At 46.1% G+C, this 18,277-nt stretch overlaps 1 protein-coding gene across 1 annotated transcript; it reads right to left on the bottom strand.

Moving 5' to 3' along the window:
* Window positions 1–3,236: 3,236 nt before the first annotated feature.
* LOC129822508 (protein unc-119 homolog A-like) lies at window positions 3,237–6,639 on the bottom strand. The gene is made up of 4 exons (XM_055880822.1): window positions 6,558–6,639; window positions 4,508–4,601; window positions 3,544–3,716; window positions 3,237–3,349 (listed from the first exon to the last, which is right to left on the bottom strand). The coding sequence occupies exons 1-4, from the start codon at window positions 6,637–6,639 to the stop codon at window positions 3,237–3,239; spliced, it is 462 nt and encodes a 153-aa protein (XP_055736797.1).
* Window positions 6,640–18,277: the final 11,638 nt, after the last annotated feature.

The following is an 18,277-nucleotide window of genomic DNA, read 5'->3' as shown; positions in this document are numbered from 1 at the left end:
AAAGTGAATGTAGCAATGATCACAATCAAATGTCATATTTTGCTTTGCTTTGAACATGCAGAGCACGTTGACTCAATTTGTCGACGATGAGTCTGAAGAGAATGGGGGAGTCTGAGTTCAGATTTAATCATAAGCGTGTTAACAATATGTTTTTATTCATAACAATGACTTTGGCTGGGTCAAAGTCAAGACTTGACATTCATGAGAATGAATGTATCCAAAAGCTCATGACACACCGACTGTTCAGTGATTAAGAGTAGAGCGCAGTAGGACCTAACTCCACACAAGATGGCAGCAAAGAGCTGTAGAGCTGTAGTTACTGGGAACTTTAAAGTTGTAGACAGAAATACAGCACTAAACACATTTTTTCTGTATTCTACACTACAGAGAATCATATATGTTCTACACAAAACATTTCTATGTTGAACATTCTGTGAAGTCGCATTCTCCTGAATAAGCCCCCTGGTGTGATATGTTCCCACTATTGCAATTAGCCTTTTATACAGCTTATGGTGACAAGAGATGATTCAAGCCAGTTGTTTTTTAGCTCAAAGCTAATGAATACAATTACAAAATGTGTCTTAGCATAATTTCTTATACGAAACAGGGAACATACTCACTGTTTACTCAATTCATTTTGCTTTCTAGAAATAGTTTTCAAAGCTTTATAGCTAAATTACCATTGAGGATGGAAGTCAATATCAAGGCAGAGCCAGACGACTGTTCTCAGGCCTTCATCTGGTTCCTGCAGGCACTATCTCATAATATAAATAAAATCACCTTACCAGACACATTTTTTGAGAGTGTATTTTAGTCAAGGCATGTGTGAAAAGCACCTTTTTCTTGTATGACTTAACTGAGTATATAGTAAACTGTTTTTGATTTATAGCGCTTGAATTCATTCATGAATTTATATTCTAGTCTAGACAATTGTTCTGTGTCTATCTATGCAATTCCCTTCTTCTAATTTCTGTCACAGATCTATCCAGACATTGTAAAACAACATTTGTTATACAGTGCATTCGGAAAGTTTTCAGACCCCTTGACGTTTTCCACATTTTGTTAAGTTACAGCCTTATTCTAAAATGGATTAAATAAAAAATGTTCCTCATCAATCTACACACAAATACCCCATAATGATAAAGCAAAAACAGTTTATATTTTATTTATTAAAATAAAAAACAAATACCTCACGTCTGGAGGAAACCTGCTACCATCCCTACAGTGAAGCATGGTGGTGGCAGCATCACGCTGTGGGTACGTTTTTTAGCGGCAGGGACTGGGAGACTAGTCAGGATCAAGGGAAATATGAACGGAGCAAAGTACAGAGATCCTTGATGAAATCCTGCTCCAGAGCGCTCAGGACCTCAGACTGGGGCAAAGGTTCGCCTTCTAACAGGACAACAACCCTAAGCACACAGCCAAGACAACTCAGGAGTGGCTTCGGGACAAGTCTCTGAATGTCCTTGAGTGGCCCAGCCAGAGCCCGGACTTGAACGCGATGGAACATCTCTGGAGACCTGAAAATAGCTGTGCAGCGACGCTCCCCATCCAACCTGACAGAGCTTGAGAGGATCTACAGAGAAGAATGGGAGAAACTCCCCAAATACAGGTGTGCCAACCTTGAAGCATAATTTCTAAAACCTGTTTTTGCTCGTCATTATGGGTTATAGTGTGTAGATTGATGAGTGAAAAAAAACAATTGAATCCATTTTAGAATAAGGCTGTAACGTAACAAAATGTGGAAAAAGTCAAGGGGTCTTGAATAATTTCCGAATGCACTGTGATTGGCTGTTCCCACATATCATCATCTTCCTATCAAGTGAATAAAGACCACAGGACGCATTTCAAAACTTCCCAAAAAGTCACATATATTTATTTCTCAAAGTGGCATTTCAACCATCTAAACTTTACACAATTTTTTGTTTTAATTTACAAAAACCACATTTATTTTAAATAAATCTGCAGATCACTTGAGACTAAATAGTATGTGCTGGATATCAAAATTAATATCTGGTTTTGAGTTCCTATATGACTATCCTTCACCTACTTTTAACTCCTCAAAGTGGCTATTTAAAAAAATACTTTAGAACATAAAACTATGAGGATACGGAAATAAACACGACTAGGATTGCAAAATTCCAGTAACTTTCCTAAAACTCCCAAGTTTTCCGGAAATTCGGGTTGGAAGATTCCGGGAATCAGGTTGGAATAAGAAACGCAGGAATCCTCCAAACGGGACTTCTGGAAAACCAGGGAATTTTGGGAAAGCTAGAATTTTACATCCCTAAATACGACACATTCACTTTAAAAGAGTACCTGTCCCATTCTACGACTTATTGTACCCTAATGGCATTTGACTGGTTTCTAGTGGAATGGTGATCGACAAAGAACTTCATCAAACAGTAGTACTATTCCTATCAGGGACATCGAGTCATTCAGAGCTAATGGCTATTTATTAGAAATTCAATAAACTTTTTTGACTTTCTTTAAGAGTAAAAAAAAGTTGCTGAAACCTAGTAGAAATATATAGGTTCTGCTTGCTCGACTAGAATACATGTTTTGAGGATGTCAGAGAATTGTGTGTCTGTGTCACTTGGTCCTGCGACAGACAACTGGCGGGTCTGTCTGTCTGTTGTTTAAATAGCTTAATGTCAATGAGATGAAGGGCAGATAAGCAGACCCTCTCTCTATCTCTCTTTCTCTCTCTCTCAATTTTTTCTGTCTCTCCTTTTTCTCTCTTTCCTGCTCTCTTTTTCTCTTTAGCAGATTGACTGAGCCCTTCAGAAAACACTGACTAGACAGTGAATTTCATTCATTGTTACTGGCCCTTACATACTGTACTTGTTGTGCTTTTATTTTGTCTAGATCAGGCCACATCAGATGTGTCCCATAGCGAAGGTATGTGTGTGTTTATGTATGCTACACTGTGAACACATCTACAACACTCTCTATCAGACACAGAAACATAAGTTGAGAGGTCATTGCAAGAGACTTGGAGTAGGGGATTGCAATTGAGGCGATAACAAGCAATGAGGGAATTCTGATTGGAGAAATAAAGCTGCTGAGAGTGCGTGAGGCTGTCCATCAGTCCTGTTGCTTGTGACCTGTCAGTCCGTCCATACATCTCTCCATTCGTCAGCACGTTCCTCTGTCTGTCTGTCCGTGGTCCCATGGGGGGGTGGGATTGAGTTGGAGTTGGGATGGGTCTAGGTGTCTAGGGGGGTCCTGTGGTCCTATGGACTCCCACTGTAGGAGTAGTCTGCCTTGTTGTGCATCACCAGCTTGTTGTCCACAAAGTAGAAGCTGTCGGACTGCGTTTTGTATGGGTGCAGGATCATCTCACGCACTGAGGAAGAAGGGAGAGCAAGGACATATCAGTGTGTGTGTGTTTGCGTAAGTGTGTGTGTTTGAGTGAACGTGTGTGTGTGTGTGTGTGTGTGTGTGTGTGTGTGTGTGTCGGCCTGTCTGGTATGGGTACAGGAAGTGCACGCATGCATGCGTGCTATGTCTGTGTCTGTTTCTATGAGTGTCTATACTCACTGATGTCCTCTGACAGAGGGGGGAACTCATAGATGTGTTCACAGGTGTTCTTGCTGCTGGGCATACAGAAACCAAACTCAAAATCAAAGCTCTTGAGGAGCTGCTCTCTGAAGTAGTGCCTCTCAATCATCCTGAAGTTGTTGATGGGCATGTCTCCCACTGTGAACTCCACACTGTGTCAGAAAGGACAGGGGGACAGAGAGATCTGATAAACTCTTGGAAACACACTTACACACATCATTAGTTTGTTATAGTTTGCTGCAGAACAGAAGTATAATTCCATGTTTCCTCATCTGCCCCCATTCTGTAGCCCTTTCCTGCAGTCCAATGAAACACTGACCTCATGGGTGGAATGTTATTCATATTTTTCAGAATTTCCTGATTAATAAAGATTATTTTAAACAGTCGAACATCTGGTGTTTCTATGTCAAACAATTTTGTTATATTTCAGTCTTCTATGATCTATATAAAGTGTAGTATTGGGATGCAAACTCCAAACATTTCAACTTTATATATGAAATAGTACAGGTGTCTTCTTTTTTTAAGGCCATAACCATGTGTGTGAGGTGTATACTTTGGTTTCAAAGTAGATTTGTTTAAGTCTACCAAGAAACAGTGATTTAGCCCACTGCAGTAATTAATAACAACTGGCCTGAATGTCCTTTTCCTCATCTCTCTTTCTCCCTCTCTCTTTCTCCCTCTCTGCCTTATTTTCTCTCTCTCTCTCTCCCTCTCTCTTTCTCTCTGCCCCCTACTGTACGGCCTTCCTGGCTCCTTGGTATCTGTCACTCACAAACACGCATGCAAGCACGTAGGCATGCACACAGTCTCACCTCCTCTCACTCTCTGAGAATAGCCCTCCCCATCTGTCTCCTCTTCGTAGAGCAGCAGGGCACTGAGTGTCCACCGCACCACCATTCTTACACACCCACACACCCTGGCGGCCATCTTAGCTGTGACTTACGTGGCTCCGACCTGGCGCAGCTGCAGGAAGGCGGGGGTGAACTGGTAACGGACGAAGCGGCCTCCGTTGGGGTCCAAGTCCTTCTTTTCGCCCGCTGCCACAGTGTCACAAAAGAGACCGTGTTAACAAGCCTGCTGTTTTGAAGTGCGGTCTCTCTGCTGTGTACCTCTCTGAATAGACACTGTTTCAGAGCCTTAGATGATCAACTCACACAGCGAAATAACACCTTCTCAATGGCGGCCTAGCTAATAGGAGTAATTCATTCATGAATCGTGCATATTACTGCCTGGGCCTAGTTAACCCAGAGGTTGAAGTCGGAAGTTTACATACACCTTAGCCAAATACATTTAAACTCAGTTTTTCACAATTCCTGACATTTAGTCCTAGTAAAAATTCCCTGTCTTTGGTCAATTAGGATCACCACTTTACTTTAAGAATGTGAAATGTCAGAATAATAGTAGAGAGAATGATTTATTTCAGCTTTTAGTTCTTTCATCACATTCCCAGTGGGTCAGAAGTTTACATACACTCAATTAGTATTTGGTAACATTGCCTTTAAATTGTTTAACTTGGGTCAAACGTTTCAGGTAGCCTTCCACAAGCTTCCCACAATAAGTTGGGTGAATTTTGGCCCATTCCTCCTGACAGAGCTGGTGTAACTGAGTCAGGTTTGTATACCTCCTTGCTCGCACACGCTTTTTCAGTTCTGCCCACAAATTTTCTATAGGATTGAGGTCAGGGCTTTGTGATGGCCACTCTAATACCTTGACTTTGTTGTCCTTAAGCCATTTTGCCACAACTTTGGAAGTATGCTTGGGGTCATTGTCCATTTGGAAGACTCATTTGCGACCAAGCTTTAACTTCCTGACTGATGTCTTTAGATGTTGCTTCAATATATCCACATAATTTTCCTCCCTCATGATGCCATCTATTTTGTGAAGTGCACCAGTCCCTCCTGCAGCAAAGCAACCCCACAACACGATGCTGCCACCCTGTGCTTCACGGTTGGGATGGTGTTCTTCGGCTAGCAAGCCTCCCCCTTTCCCCCCCAAACATAACGATGGTCATTATGGCCAAACAGTTCTATTTTGGTTTCATCAGACCAGAGGACATTTCTCCAAAAAGTACGATCTTTGTTCCCATGTGCAGTTGCAAACCGTAGTCTGGCTTTTTTTAGGCAGTTTTAGAGCAGTGGCTTCTTCCTTGCTGAGCGGCCTTTCAGGTTATGTCGATATAGGACTCGTTTTACTGTGGATATATATACTTTTGTCCCTGTTTCCTCCAGCATCTTCACAAGGTCCTTTGCTGTTGTTCTGGGATTGATTAGCACTTTTCGCACAAAAGTACGTGTATCTCTAGGAGACAGACTTGTGGAGGTCTACAATTTTTTTTCTGAGGCCTTGGCTGATTTATTTTGATTTTCCCATGATGTCAAGCAAAGAGGCACTGAGTTTGAAGGTAGGCCTTGAAATACATCCACAGGTACACCTCCAATTGACTCAAATTATGTCAATTAGCTTACCAGAACCTTCTAAAGCCATGACATAATTTTCGGGAATTTTCCAAGCTATTTAAAGGCACAGTCAACTTAGTGTATGTAAACTTCTGACCCACTGGAATTGTGAATTATAAAAGTGAAATAATCTGTCTGTAAACAATTGTTGGAAAAATGACTTGTGTCATGCACAAAGTAGATGTCCTAACCGACTTGCCAAAACTATAGTTTGTTAACAAGAAAAAAAGTTTGGGGTCACTAAGAAATGTCCTTGTTTTTGAAAGAAAAGCACATTTTTTGTCCATTAAAATAACATAAAATCAGAAATACAGTCTAGACATTGCGAATCCTGTAAATGACTATTGTAGTGTTTTGTAGCGTTTTGAACGGTCGTGTACATAGCACAGACAGGACTAATACTGACCTGGTGCTGGTGGTTTGGTGATCTCAAACAGCACCGTCCCTGTCTCCATGTCTTGATTAAATACATTATAATGGGGGACATGTTTCTAATATCTGTACTGTATAATGTGATAGTTTCGACATAGCACATACCTGGTGCAGGGGGCTTGGTGATCTCAAACAGAACCGTTCCTGTCTCCATGTCTCGGATCTTGAACCGTGTGAAGTCGATCATGTGAACGTTCTCCTCTGGGGAACATAGGTAGTCTGAAACAGAAAGGAGACAAAGCACCTTTTAATTTGAATACAGGAGTGCTACAGGAGGGCAACATGCTCTACAGAACCCTTTTTAATCTGAATACAGGAGGGCTACATACTCTACAGAGCACCTTTTAATCTGAATACAGGAGGGCTACATACTCTACAGAACACCTTTTAATCTGAATACAGGAGGGCTACATACTCTAAAGAACACCTTTTAATCTGAATACAGGAGGGCTACATACTCTACAGAACACCTTTTAATATGAATACAGGAGGGCTACATACTCTACAGAACACCTTTTAATCTGAATACAGGAGGGCTACATACTCTACAGAACACCTTTTAATCTGAATACAGGAGGGCTACATACTCTACAGAACACCTTTTAATCTGAATACAGGAGGGCTACATACTCTACAGAACACCTTTTAATCTGAATACAGGAGGGCTACATACTCTACAGAACACCTTTTAATCTGAATACAGGAGGGCTACATACTCTACAGAACACCTTTTAATCTGAATACAGGAGGGCTACATACTCTACAGAACACCTTGTAATCTGAATACAGGAGGGCTACATACTATACAGAACACCTTTTAATCTGAATACAGGAGGGCTACATACTCTACAGAACACCTTTTAATCTGAATACAGGAGGGCTACATACTCTACAGAACACCTTTTAATCTGAATACAGGAGGGCTACATACTCTACAGAACACCTTTTAATCTGAATACAGGAGGGCTACATACTCTACAGAACACCTTTTAATCTGAATACAGGAGGGCTACATACTCTACAGAACACCTTTTAATCTGAATACAGGAGGGCTACATACTATACAGAACACCTTTTAATCTGAATACAGGAGGGCTACATACTCTACAGAACACCTTTTAATCTGAATACAGGAGGGCTACATACTCTAAAGAACACCTTTTAATCTGAATACAGGAGGGCTACATACTCTACAGAACACCTTTTAATCTGAATACAGGATGGCTACATACTATACAGAACACCTTTTAATCTGAATACAGGAGGGCTACATACTCTACAGAACACCTTTTAATCTGAATACAGGAGGGCTACATACTCTACAGAACACCTTTTGATCTGAATACAGGAGGGCTACATACTTGTCACGACTTCAACCGAGGCAGGCTCTCCTTCCCGTTCGGGTGGCGCTCGGCGGTCGTCGTCACCGGCCTACTAGCTGCTACTGACTCTTTTTCCTCCCCCTCCTTATGTGTTTATGGTTATCACCTGGTTTGAGGGAATTGGCAATCAGGGTGGCTTTATTAGTCAGCCAGCCTGTCTGCTTCTTTGTGCGGGATTGTTCGTCTGTTTCTTTGGATTTCGGGAGTGGTTCGTGTGTGTGTACTGGTTTTGTCTTCATGTTTGAAGACAGGTGTTTATTTGACACCCAGTAGTCCGGTTTGGACATTGTTTGTTTACGAGTTGGGAATTAAACTCAACCTATTGAAGCTCTGCTGTTCCTGCGTCTGATTCCACAAACACCCCGACACCTAGAGCGTTACAGAATCCCGCACCTTCATGGAGTCAGCAGGAGCAGCAGCTAACCCTCTCCCATCGATGGAGGAACGGGTTCTCCCCCACACCACCGTCCTCCATCGGATCGGATCCGCCATGGATCAAATGATGGAGAGAATGGAGCGATGGGAGAGGAGTGGGCTCCTCTCTCCACCATCGGCTCCCCCTCTCCAGGATTCTCCATCCCCCGGCTCCAGCGCGCTCCGTCTTACGCTCCCGAGGGATTATGATGGAACAGCGGCAGGTTGTCAGGGGTTTTTACTCCAACTGGAGCTATACCTGGCCACTGTTCGCCCCACTCCCTCGGGAGCGGACAGGGTGAGTGTCCTCGTCTCCTGCCTAACGGGTCGTGCTCTGGAGTGGGCCAACGCAGTCTGGAATGGCCCGGACTCCGTGAAGGAGCACTACCCGGAGTTTACCCGTCGTTTTCGTGCTGTGTTCGACCACCCCACAGACGGCCGAGCGGCGGGTGAGAGACTATTTCATCTAAGGCAGGAGAGGAGGAGCGCACAGGATTTTGCGCTGGAGTTCCGGACCTTGGCCGCGGGATCAGGGTGGAACGACAGGGCCCTTATTGACCACTACCGGTGTAGTCTCCGGGAGGACGTCTGTAGGGAGCTAGCGTGTCGGGACATCGCTCTGTCGTTGGATGAGCTCATCGACATGTCCATCCGACTGGACAATCTGCTGGCTGCCCGCGGGCGTTCGGAGAGGGTCCTGTGCGTTCCACCACCCAGCGCCCCGGCTCCCATCCCGATGGAGTTGGGAGGGGCCGCGCCTAGGGGTATCGGAGGACGAGGCCTCCCCTGCACCAACTGTGGTCGGAGAGGACACACGGCCGATCGGTGCTGGGGGGGTCTGTCCTTGAGTCAAGATGTCAGGCGGGACGCTTCTCGATCACCCCAGGTGAGTCAGCACCAAACTCACTCAGAACCTCCTGTCGGTCACATGTTTGTCTCAATTTTTTTCCTTGATTTTATCCCCTCTTCTCAGCATAGGGCACTAGTCGATTCAGGTGCAGCTGGGAACTTTATGGATCGCGGACTCGCCCGAGAGTTGGGCGTTCCGCTTGTGCCGATAGATTCTCCCTTTCCCGTGCACTCCCTAGATAGCCGGCCATTAGGGTCAGGGGTGGTCAGGGAGGCCACAGTTCCCCTGGACATGGTGACGCAGGGGAATCATAGGGAACGTATCAGTCTATACATTATCGATTCGCCTGCGTTTCCAGTGGTGCTGGGTATTCCCTGGCTGGCCCGGCACAATCCCAATATTTCGTGGAGACAGGGGGTTCTCCAGGGGTGGTCAGAGGAGGGTTCTGGAAGGTGTCTGGGAGTTTCCATTGGTGCCATGTCGGTGGAGAGTCCAGACCAGGGTTCCACGGTGCGCATTCCCCCCGAGTATGCCGATTTGGCAATCGCTTTCTGTAAAAAGAAAGCGACGAAATTACCACCACATCGACCGGGTAGGGATTGTGCGATAGATCTCCAGGTTAACGCTGCGCTTCCTAAGAGTCATGTGTACCCTTTGTCCCAAGAGGAGACGTTGGCTATGGAGACATATGTCACGGAATCTCTGGGACAGGGGTACATTCGGCCCTCCATCTCACCCGTCTCCTCGAGTTTCTTTTTTGTGAAGAAAAAGGAGGGAGGTTTGCGTCCGTGTATTGATTATAGAGGTCTAAATGCCATCACGGTGGGGTTTAGTTACCCACTACCTCTCATCGCTTCGGCGGTGGAATCATTTCACGGAGCGCAGTTCTTTACAAAACTGGACCTCAGGAGCGCGTACAGCCTGGTGCGTATTCGGGAGGGAGACGAGTGGAAAACCGCATTTAGTACCACATCGGGCCACTATGAGTACTGCGTCATGCCGTATGGGTTAAAGAATGCTCCAGCCGTGTTCCAATCCTTTGTAGACGACATTCTCAGGGACCTGCACGGGCAGGGGGTAGTTGTGTATATCGATGACATTCTGATCTACTCAACTACTCACGCCGCGCATGTATCTCTAGTGCGCAAAGTGCTTGGCAGACTGCTGGAGCATGACTTATACGTCAAGGCTGAGAAGTGTGTGTTTTCCAAACAAGCCGTCTCCTTCCTGGGTTATCGCATTTCCACCTCGGGGGTGGTGGTGGAGAGTGACCGCATAAAGGCCGTGCGTAATTGGCCGACTCCGACCACGGTAAAAGAGGTGCAGCGGTTTTTGGGTTTTGCCAACTACTACCGGAGATTTATCCGGGGTTTTGGCCAGGTAGCGGCTCCCATTACCTCACTGCTGAGGGGGGGTCCGGTGAGGTTGCGGTGGTCAGCGCCGGCGGACGGAGCTTTCAACAGGTTGAAGGTTCTGTTCACGGAGGCTCCCGTGTTGGCGCATCCGGATCCCTCTTTAGCATTCATAGTGGAGGTGGACGCTTCCGAGGCTGGGGTGGGTGCCGTGCTAACACAGCGCTCGGGTGCGCCACCAAAACTCCGCCCCTGCGCTTTCTTCTCTAGTAAGCTCAGTGCAGCGGAGCGTAACTATGATGTGGGGGATCGGGAGTTGTTAGCGGTGGTCAGGGCTCTGAAGGTGTGGAGACACTGGCTTGAGGGGGCTAAGCACCCTTTTCTCATCTGGACCGACCACCAGAATCTGGAGTATATTCGGGCAGCTAGGAGACTGAACCCACGTCAGGCAAGGTGGGCCATGTTTTTCACCCGGTTTAGGTACACGTTGTCCTATAGACCCGGTTCAAAAAACGTAAAGGCAGACGCACTGTCCCGCCTTTACGACACGGAGGAGAGGACCACTGAACCCACTCCCATCATCCCCGCCTCGAGGCTGATCGCGCCGGTGGTATGGGAGGTGGACTCGGACATCGAGCGGGCGCTACGGGCGGAGCCCGCGCCTCCTCAGTGTCCGGCGGGCCGTAAGTACGTACCGCTTGGTGTTCGGGACCGCCTTATTCGGTGGGCTCATGTCCTACCCTCCTCGGGTCACCCTGGGGTGACAAGGACAGTGGGGAGCCTTCGGGGGAGGTATTGGTGGCCTACCTTAGCTCGAGACGTTAGGGTTTATGTCTCCTCCTGTTCGGTATGCGCTCAGAGTAAGGCTCCTAGGCACCTTCCTCGAGGGAAGTTGCAACCCCTCCCCGTTCCACAACGGCCATGGTCTCATCTGTCTGTAGACTTCCTGACCGATCTGCCTCCCTCTCAGGGAAACACTACGGTTCTGGTAATTGTGGATCGGTCCTGTCGTCTCCTCCCGTTGCCCGGTATCCCTACTGCCCTACAGACTGCGGAGGCCTTATTCACTCACGTCTTCCGGCACTACGGGGTGCCGGAGGATATTGTTTCTGATCGGGGCCCCCAGTTCACGTCCCGAGTGTGGAGAGCGTTCATGGAGTGTCTGGGGGTCACGGTCAGCCTGACTTCCGGGTATCACCCCGAGAGTAATGGGCAGGTGGAGAGAGTGAACCAGGAGGTGGGTAGGTTTCTTCGGTCGTATTGTCAGGACCGGCCAGGGGAGTGGGCGAGATACATTCCCTGGGCTGAGATGGCCCAGAACTCCCTACGCCACTCCTCTACTAATGTGTCCCCCTTTCAGTGTGTGTTGGGGTACCAGCCGGTCCTGGCACCATGGCATCCGAGCCAGACCGAGGCTCCTGCGGTGGAGGAGTGGGTACAGCGCTCCAAGGAGACCTGGAGGGCCGTCCGGGAGTCCCTTCAACAAGCTACTGGAAGGCAGAAGAGGAGCGCTGACCGCCACCGCAGTGAGGCCCCCGTGTTTGTACCGGGGGAAAGGGTCTGGCTCTCGACCCGAAACCTACCCCTCCGCTTGCCCTGCCGGAAGCTGAGGCCGCAGTGTGTAGGGCCATTCAAAGTCCTGAGGAGAATAAACGAGGTGTGTTATCGATTAAAACTCCCTTCCTATTATCGTATTAACCCCTCGTTTCATGTGTCTCTCCTCAGGCCGGTGGTAGCTGGTCCCCTGCAGGACGGTGAGGTACCAGAGGTCCCTCCTCCCCCTCTGGACATCGAGGGGTCCCCGGCGTACACGATACGGGCCATTCTGGACTCGAGACGCCGGGCGAGGGGCCTACAGTACCTCGTGGACTGGGAGGGGTTCGGTCCGGAGGAGAGGTGCTGGGTACCGGTGGAGGACATGTTGGATCCATCTATGGTAAAGGATTTCCATCGCCTCCATCCGGAGCGCCCTGCGCCTCGTCCTCCGGGTCGACCTCGAGGCCGGTGTCGGCGCGCTGCGGGAGCCGCGCGTCAGAGGGGGGGTACTGTCACGACTTCAACCGAGGCAGGCTCTCCTTCCCGTTCGGGTGGCGCTCGGCGGTCGTCGTCACCGGCCTACTAGCTGCTACTGACTCTTTTTCCTCCCCCTCCTTATGTGTTTATGGTTATCACCTGGTTTGAGGGAATTGGCAATCAGGGTGGCTTTATTAGTCAGCCAGCCTGTCTGCTTCTTTGTGCGGGATTGTTCGTCTGTTTCTTTGGATTTCGGGAGTGGTTCGTGTGTGTGTACTGGTTTTGTCTTCATGTTTGAAGACAGGTGTTTATTTGACACCCAGTAGTCCGGTTTGGACATTGTTTGTTTATGAGTTGGGAATTAAACTCAACCTATTGAAGCTCTGCTGTTCCTGCGTCTGATTCCACAAACACCCCGACACCTAGAGCGTTACACTACTCTACAGAACACATTTTGATCTGAATACAGGAGGGCTACATACTATACAGAACACCTTTTAATCTGAATACAGGAGGGCTACATACTCTACAGAACACCTTTTAATCAAAGGAATGAACAGTAGTTCCACAAAGACTATGTGATACGTTTACGATACATTTGTTCAAGTTCATGAACATTCTAGAATTGTCAACCTCTTGCATACAAACCAGACCAGAAATGTTTAATATATTAGTATAAAAGTTCACTTTGATCAAATAGAGGAATGTAAAAGCGTGAAACTTGGTACACCTGGACTACAAGTAATAATAGCTATGTTAAAAGACAATTATGCAGTTGTTAAAGCCTTGTGCACACTGATTTAGCTCTTCCAAAACATGCCCCTTCACTAAACACTCTGACCCTGCCGCATCCAGCCACTTGGCCAGCCTGTCAGATCCTCACCTAACACAGAGACAGAAATAGCTATTTTTATTCCTCTAATCCTTGAGTCTGCCAAGATGTGACACTGACAATAACCACAGAACCTCTCTGTGATAACATGCAGGCCCACAGTGTTTTGTGTCACACTAACAGAACTGACAGCTTGGAATATGAGACACTTCTATAAGGCCCTCTCCCAGAACTCACAGTTTGGAATATGAGACACCTCTATAAGGCCCTCTCACAGAACTTACAGTTTGGAATATGTGGAAGGAAAAATATTAGGACAGAAATAGAACACTAACAAACACGTATGGTTCCAATATAGCTCAGTTGGTTGAAGCATGTTGTCGAGGGCAACACCAGGGGGCCAGCCAACATAACCTAAGGTTTGGGTCGAGAGTACTGTACGCTGATCCCACACTCTTAGAAAAAAAAGGGTTCCAAAAGGGTTCTTCGGCTGTCCTCATAGATTAACCCTTTTTGGTTCCAGTTAGAATCCTTTTTGGTTCCATGTGGAGCCCTCTCTGTGGAAAGGATAATACATGAAACGCAAAAGAAGAAACCAAAAAGGGTTCTTCAAAGGCTTATCCTATGGGGAAATGCGTAGAACCCTTTTAGGTTCTAGATAGCACCCTTTTTACAGATCTGTGCCTAAGGGACAGCATCTACAGCCCTGTGGCATACACTCACCTCCCCACAGGCTGTGGATTAGGACTAAGAGGCTTACATTGTTTCACCGTCACATGGACAGATTGGGAGACGTTAAGGGGATTTGGGGAAACTATAGTTTTTGCTGTAGTATAACCCCCATTCCCCCGACACCACCCCACACATTGACCCATACACCCCTCCCTACCTGCGTCCCATTAATGGAAACTACAGGTAGGCTCCTGCCTCTAAGCCTTTGATATAACTTCATGTCAAAACTGTACTGAGGTAGAATAGTAAGAGCACGTTCTAGTAAGACTTCAGCGAGCCCTCAAACACACACAAAACATACACGTGTGTGCACACACTCTCTCTCTTTCTCTCTCTGCCTCTCTCTCTCTCTCTCTCTCTCTCTCTCTGTCTCTCTTCCTCTCTCTCTTCAGTTCTTTACTTACCTAAGGGTTAGGAAGCAGATGGACCAAACTGGCTAGCCAATGGCCAGGAGATATTTTAGCCTTCCTGTTACCTAGCTGTGCTACATGGAGAGAGGGGAGGTGTGTGTATGTGTAAGTAAGTATGAAAGGTCTTGTGTGTGTGTTTGTGTATACACATGCACGCGTGTGTGTCTGTGTGTATGTGTGCACTCACATACGTGTGTGTATCTATGTGAGTGGAGGAGGGGGGAGTGTTGGACTCAAAGGGCCTTCACACAAATCTGCTGAGGTCTTAAGACGACGCCCTCGTTCCCTGCTCAGGCTCCGGTGTTGTTAGGTTCATTAAAATAATTGGTAGCAGGCTTTGGACTCTGCTGTGTGTGTGTGTGTGTGTGTGCGTGTGTGTGTGTGTGTGTGTGTGTGCTGTGCAGATGGCAGTAATTCCCTTGTGAGTTGTGACTGGGTCTCCTGGCTACTTTCCATCTCACCTACTACCCACCTGTCATTATAATCCACACCACAGTACTACTACACCCACTGATAGATAGTAACAACTGTATATACTGTACGTGTGTGTGTGTGTGTGTGTGTGTGTGTGTGTGTGTGTGTTTGTGTGTGTGTGTGTGTGTGTGTGTGTGTGTGTGTGTGTGTGTGTGTGTGTGTGTGTGTGTGTGTGTGTGTGTGTGTGTGTATTCTGTACTGGTGGGATAATGGACCTTTTTAATATGTAAGACCGGGGGTCTATGTCTAAGTCCAGAAAGGTTGTCTCAGTGGAGTTGATGGGAAAGCACTCAGCACTGGGATAGCCACACAAATTCACATATCTGCTGGATTTTTACTTCTGAGGCCAATCTACTGCAAGCTCTGCGGGTTACAGTGGTTCACAAAATAACTGATGTTGATGTATGACACTTATCTGTACTACTAAGAATATTATGCCAGAGTCAAGTTTCAAGTTTTATTTGTCATATGCACATGTACAGTGACATGCTTATCTTGTAAGCACTATCCAACAGTGCAGTATTCAATATCAAAATAGTATAACTAATACAAAAATAAAAATATAAAATCTTGAGAAATAAGAGAGGAAGAAAAAGACAAAAACAGAAGAATGTCAGGTATATTCAAGGTCAGTGCCAATACCAAATGGACAATGTGTAGTGATACTGGAGTATTGAGGTAGATACTGTAGCTGTAGGTGAATAACACAGTGATTTAGGGGTAAATGTGGTAAATAAACAGTAGGAATATGGAGGGCTGCACACTACAGTATTTCTTCAATAATTGACCATTGAGTTCAAACACTAACTTACAGCTCTTAGGCTAACCTTTTCCTCCTTGGGGAGCACAGGTCATTCAGGTTCAAATCGGTGGGAAATAATACATTTCAAATGAAATGTTGCTGTCCCCTCAATAATAAACAAAGAATTATAGAACAGACCTACAGTGTTGTATGTAAATATTCATAACAAAACACTAGACTATTACAGCTCTATAACATGATTGTAGGTCAGTTATATGTGTAGTGACTGAATGACCTTCATTTGCACTCTGACTCTGGTGCCATATGGTAGGTGTTATCTAACACCTAACACGTTAGATCAGAGGCCCAAGCTGTGTCCAGGCATCGGCTAACAAGTGGTAGAGCAGAATAGTGCGGCCATTAAATCCTCATCAACACACAACCATGCTGCATCACGGTGTAAGAAAAGTCAAGTGTACATTCAATCTCTGGTTTAAAAAATAATGCTGTGCCGTATGCAAAATTGTAAGAAACTACGTTATTATGACCATTCAATTTCTATAATCGATGTCCCTTTTTCCAATCTGTCACTCAACCCCAAAGGCTCCACCCACATTTCTACAGCCATGACAACTACAACCACAGTGTGTTGGAAATTAAGGTGCTGTTACCCTGGCAACACTGGCACTATGTTCTTGGCACATGGCAGCCTTGCCTTCTTTACTGTGACCGGGATGTCTGATAAGAGTGATGTTCTCAGAACATGAGACGGCTACAGATCAGCTAGCTAAACAGGAGCTCCACGAGCAAATTGTATGAGCCCCACTACCCATACTGCAGTACAAGGGTTGCATCTCAATAGTCATCACCATGACCCGTAGTACAAAGAAGGCCACATCTCAATAGTCTAAAGTGGCTTCCTCCCCTTTACTGATCTGAACACAGACAAATAATTTATGGAGGATGCCAACTGAATCAGGAAATTGCTTTCACCTGTTCATTTCATTCATGTCAGTGTAGATTGCCGGAAGGAGACGAGGAGAGACTATTGAGACACACCCAAAGTGACCAATACTCCATTGCTCATCACAAAAGATGACAATGATAATACCACTACATTATCTGTACCTACTGTAGGTCCAATAGTCATTGAGCCATCTGAAGTAACAGGGACTGAAATGCTGAAGGCTCAGAGTAAGATAGCATCAGAGACCTTTGTGCAGGCAATGCCAAAAGGCACATGGACCCTGTTCCATCAGAGACTGTCATGATGACTCCCTGTAATGCTTGTATGAGCATGAGCTATTCAATCATTTCAACTAACATGGCGTGGGCCACGTTAATCAGCCATCCCTGATTATTCATGTAGCCTAAATATTGTATTCCCTTCGCTACACATCCCGATACACAAAATACACCGCACATCATATAAGTGATCATGTCAGCTTCCTCATTGGGAAATCTACTCTCTGATTGATTTCTGTTGTAGCTTTAGCTTTGCCCACTCATCCAGTCCAGTGGGCAGGTAGGTAGGGAGAGAATACACTACATGGCTGCCTAGCGTTAACTTGAATCTTTGGCCCGTGAAACACTCCACTGCAAAACGCGTGTGTGATTATAAATCTGAAGCTGACTGGACAGATTACCGACAGATGCCCTGCAGAGGAGGGATAGCAACACGCCAAGTTACACACACACACACACACACACACACACACACACACACACACACACACACACACACACACACACACACACACACACACACACACACACACACACACACACACACACACACACACACACACACACACACACATACACACACACACACACACACGCTAAGTCAGCCAGAATTACAGATGGAGAGAGAATGTCATCAGACATTCCACACTATGCTAATTAACCTGCGCTAATTTCCCTCATCGTGATCCAGACAGTGTGAACATTTGCATAGAAATAAATGTACTCTACTTGTAAACAAATGTCATGCCCAACGAGTCACCAAAAAGCCCTGCAATCACAGCTCCTAAATGTCTCTACATTCTCTACATCCCTCACTGAGTAAGGCCTGCATGTACATAATAGATGGACATAAGTACAGTAATAGCCGCTGTTAAAATCCTAACAGACCTCATCCTCTGTACTTTTATGGCTGGGGGCAGTATTGAGTAGCTTGGATGAATAAGGTGCCCAGAGTAAACTGCCTGCTACTCAGTCCCTGAAGCTAAGATATGCATATTATTAGTATATTTGGATAGAAAACACTCTGAAGTTTCAAAAACTGTTTGACTGATGTCTGTGAGTATAACAGAACTCATATGGCAGGCAAAAACCTGAGAAAAAATCCAACCAGGAGGTGGGAAATCTGAGGTTTGTAGGTTTGCCTATCCAATATACAGTGTCTATGGGGTCATAATGCACTTCCTAAGGCTTCCACTAGATGTCAACAGTCTTAGAACCTTGTTTGATGCTTCTACTGTGAAGGAGGGGGGAATGAGAGCTGATTGAGTCAGGGGTCTGGCAGAGTGCCACGAACTCACTCAGGCGTGCCCCCGCGAGAGGTAGCTGTGTTCCTTTTCATTTCTAAAGACAAAGGAATTCTCCGGTTGAAACATTATTGA

The sequence above is a fragment of the Salvelinus fontinalis genome, chromosome 24 (assembly GCF_029448725.1).
Source record: "Salvelinus fontinalis isolate EN_2023a chromosome 24, ASM2944872v1, whole genome shotgun sequence".
NCBI classification, from domain to species: domain Eukaryota; kingdom Metazoa; phylum Chordata; class Actinopteri; order Salmoniformes; family Salmonidae; genus Salvelinus; species Salvelinus fontinalis.
The sequence above is the reverse complement of the archived record's forward strand: the minus strand, read 5'-3'. Positions and strand labels throughout refer to the sequence as shown.

Bases quoted from the DNA above. Each gene is read 5' to 3' on its own strand.
- LOC129822508 (XM_055880822.1), bottom strand. From the start codon at position 6,639: ATGATCGACTTCACACGGTTCAAGATCCGAGACATGGAGACAGGAACG. The intron at 3,717-4,507 runs GTAAGTCACAGC...TTTCTGACACAG, and splicing joins CTGCGCCAGGTCGGAGCCAC to TGTGGAGTTCACAGTGGGAG. The intron at 3,350-3,543 runs GTGAGTATAGAC...CTTCTTCCTCAG, and splicing joins CCCTCTGTCAGAGGACATCA to TGCGTGAGATGATCCTGCAC.